The sequence below is a fragment of the Mandrillus leucophaeus genome, unplaced genomic scaffold, assembly GCF_000951045.1.
Source record: "Mandrillus leucophaeus isolate KB7577 unplaced genomic scaffold, Mleu.le_1.0 Scaffold249, whole genome shotgun sequence".
In the NCBI taxonomy this organism is placed as follows: Eukaryota; Metazoa; Chordata; class Mammalia; order Primates; family Cercopithecidae; genus Mandrillus; species Mandrillus leucophaeus.
In genome coordinates, this window is record NW_012102576.1 from 36,349 (window position 1) to 38,199 (window position 1,851).

Sequence of the window (1,851 nt, forward strand, 5' to 3'; positions counted from 1 at the left end):
TGTGCAAGAGCTCAGTCACAGGGCACTGAGACTGGTCTGATGCTCCAGTTCTTCAGATCTTTTGGAGACTGGCAATTCCTTTGAGATTCCTGCCCCCGCTCTTCCCCTCCTCCTGCCTTGTTTCCCTCCCGAGAAGTCTGTGCCCCCATTGTTATTCTTTTCAGGGCACAAAAGAGCCATTTAGAAAGGAAGAAATGAAGAAATGGGCAAGAGGGAAATGAAGAATTCTTTGTGAACTTTTGCTTTCAGCAAACTTACTCTTATTGCTGTCACCCTTCTTTAACCCGCATTATCTGGTTTTCCTTTTCAGTACTCCATGGTGGAACTACAGGTAAGTGAAAGTTTCTTTCTCTTCTCTGTCAGTTGTGGAAGAGGAAGAATGAGAATTTGGTGGTAAACCTTCAAGACAGAAGCAACTCTGAGATCTTGGCCCAGAGCCCCATGACTGCCCAGCACCGAGCACTCACATCCACCCAAGTTGTGCCTGTTCTCTCGCCTCTGCCCCCCTGGTCTCTCACAACTACATTTCAGTAGACAAGGACACCAGCCTCTGTAATGACTACACCGCTCTCTCATTCCCCTAACTTCTCTGTGCCCAGCCAACTTAACCAGGCTTGGTTCTGTTCTCCCCTTAGTCTAAGGTAACAGCCCTTGCCATAGGCATTCTCAATAGGTACATGATAACATAAACACCTGTGAGAAGTGTTTTAAAGGAAAGGATCTAGAGGACGATTTCTCCACAATATCTCCTCCATTTTTCCATTCAATCACCCATTTGTTAGGTATCTTACAATCAATTTCCTCAGCCTTGTCCCCTAATAGGGACCAGAAACAGAGTAAACATTCTTTGTAAATGACATCCCGGGTCCTACTTTCTAAAACTGGAGATAACACTTTAGAGGACTCAGTGTGATCATTAAAATCCACAAAATTTCCTCCCAAATGGGGGCTGGATCTATAGAAATATTTACCTCATTCAGTCATAAAGAAAGTTATAAATAACATAGGGAGCTACTCTTCCTGGACACAGATCACAGGGGTCTTGAGCAATGGGTGGGGTTCTTTACCTGCCTTTTGCTTCTTTACCTGCATTTTGCAGTGTAGAGTGGGAAGTGAACAGGTAGGCACATCATGCAGTTTCTCTGTTGGACAGGATCCAAACAGCAACAGGATTGCACAGTGGCTGGAAGTGGCACCTGAGCAAGGCATTGTAGACCTGTCCTTCCAACTGGCACCAGAGGCAATGCTGGGCACCTACACTGTGGCAGTGGCTGAGGGCAAGACCTTTGGCACTTTCAGTGTGGAGGAATATGGTAGGTGGGGGAATGGACAAGCCAAAGTACTGGGCATAATCTCATTTTAAAATCAGCAAAGGTAGAGTAAAATCCTATCTGGGAAAGGATTATTTATTCATTTTTGAATTGATGCTAAACCAGCTAATTACTTCAGGAGAATTCTACCTAAATAATGCCTCCTTCATTAGATCCATTAATTTAATTTTCACTGTGTTTATACCCCTCTGCTCACTGCCTATCTGACTGCGTCCTCCTCCAATTCTTTTTCCATTTCTCCTTTTACTCTCTTCAGTGCTGCCGAAGTTTAAGGTGGAAGTGGTGGAACCCAAGGAGTTATCAACGGTGCAGGAATCTTTCTTAGTAAAAATTTGTTGTAGGTAAGAGCAGAAGCTTGAGATCTGGTGGAGATTAAAGATGCATCAAGAGATGTGATGAGGGAATTACATGGGGAAAGGGATTATTGGGGGGCCAAAACTTGGGGTATTTTATATTATTCAGAGTCATGACTTATCCCAGAACTTTTTTTTTTTTTTTTTTTGGAGACAGAGTTTCGCTC

General features: G+C 43.8%; 1 protein-coding gene across 1 annotated transcript in view; it reads left to right on the forward strand.

Annotated features, from left to right (window-relative positions):
• Positions 1–1,851, forward strand: part of A2ML1 (alpha-2-macroglobulin-like 1) — an 82,379-nt gene that overhangs the window by 13,765 nt on the left and 66,763 nt on the right. Inside the window, exons 5-7 of the mRNA XM_011983397.1 lie at positions 311–331; positions 1,154–1,313; positions 1,588–1,672. Coding sequence (XP_011838787.1) covers positions 311–331; positions 1,154–1,313; positions 1,588–1,672 — 266 coding nt within the window. The remainder of the gene's footprint in view (positions 1–310; positions 332–1,153; positions 1,314–1,587; positions 1,673–1,851) is intronic.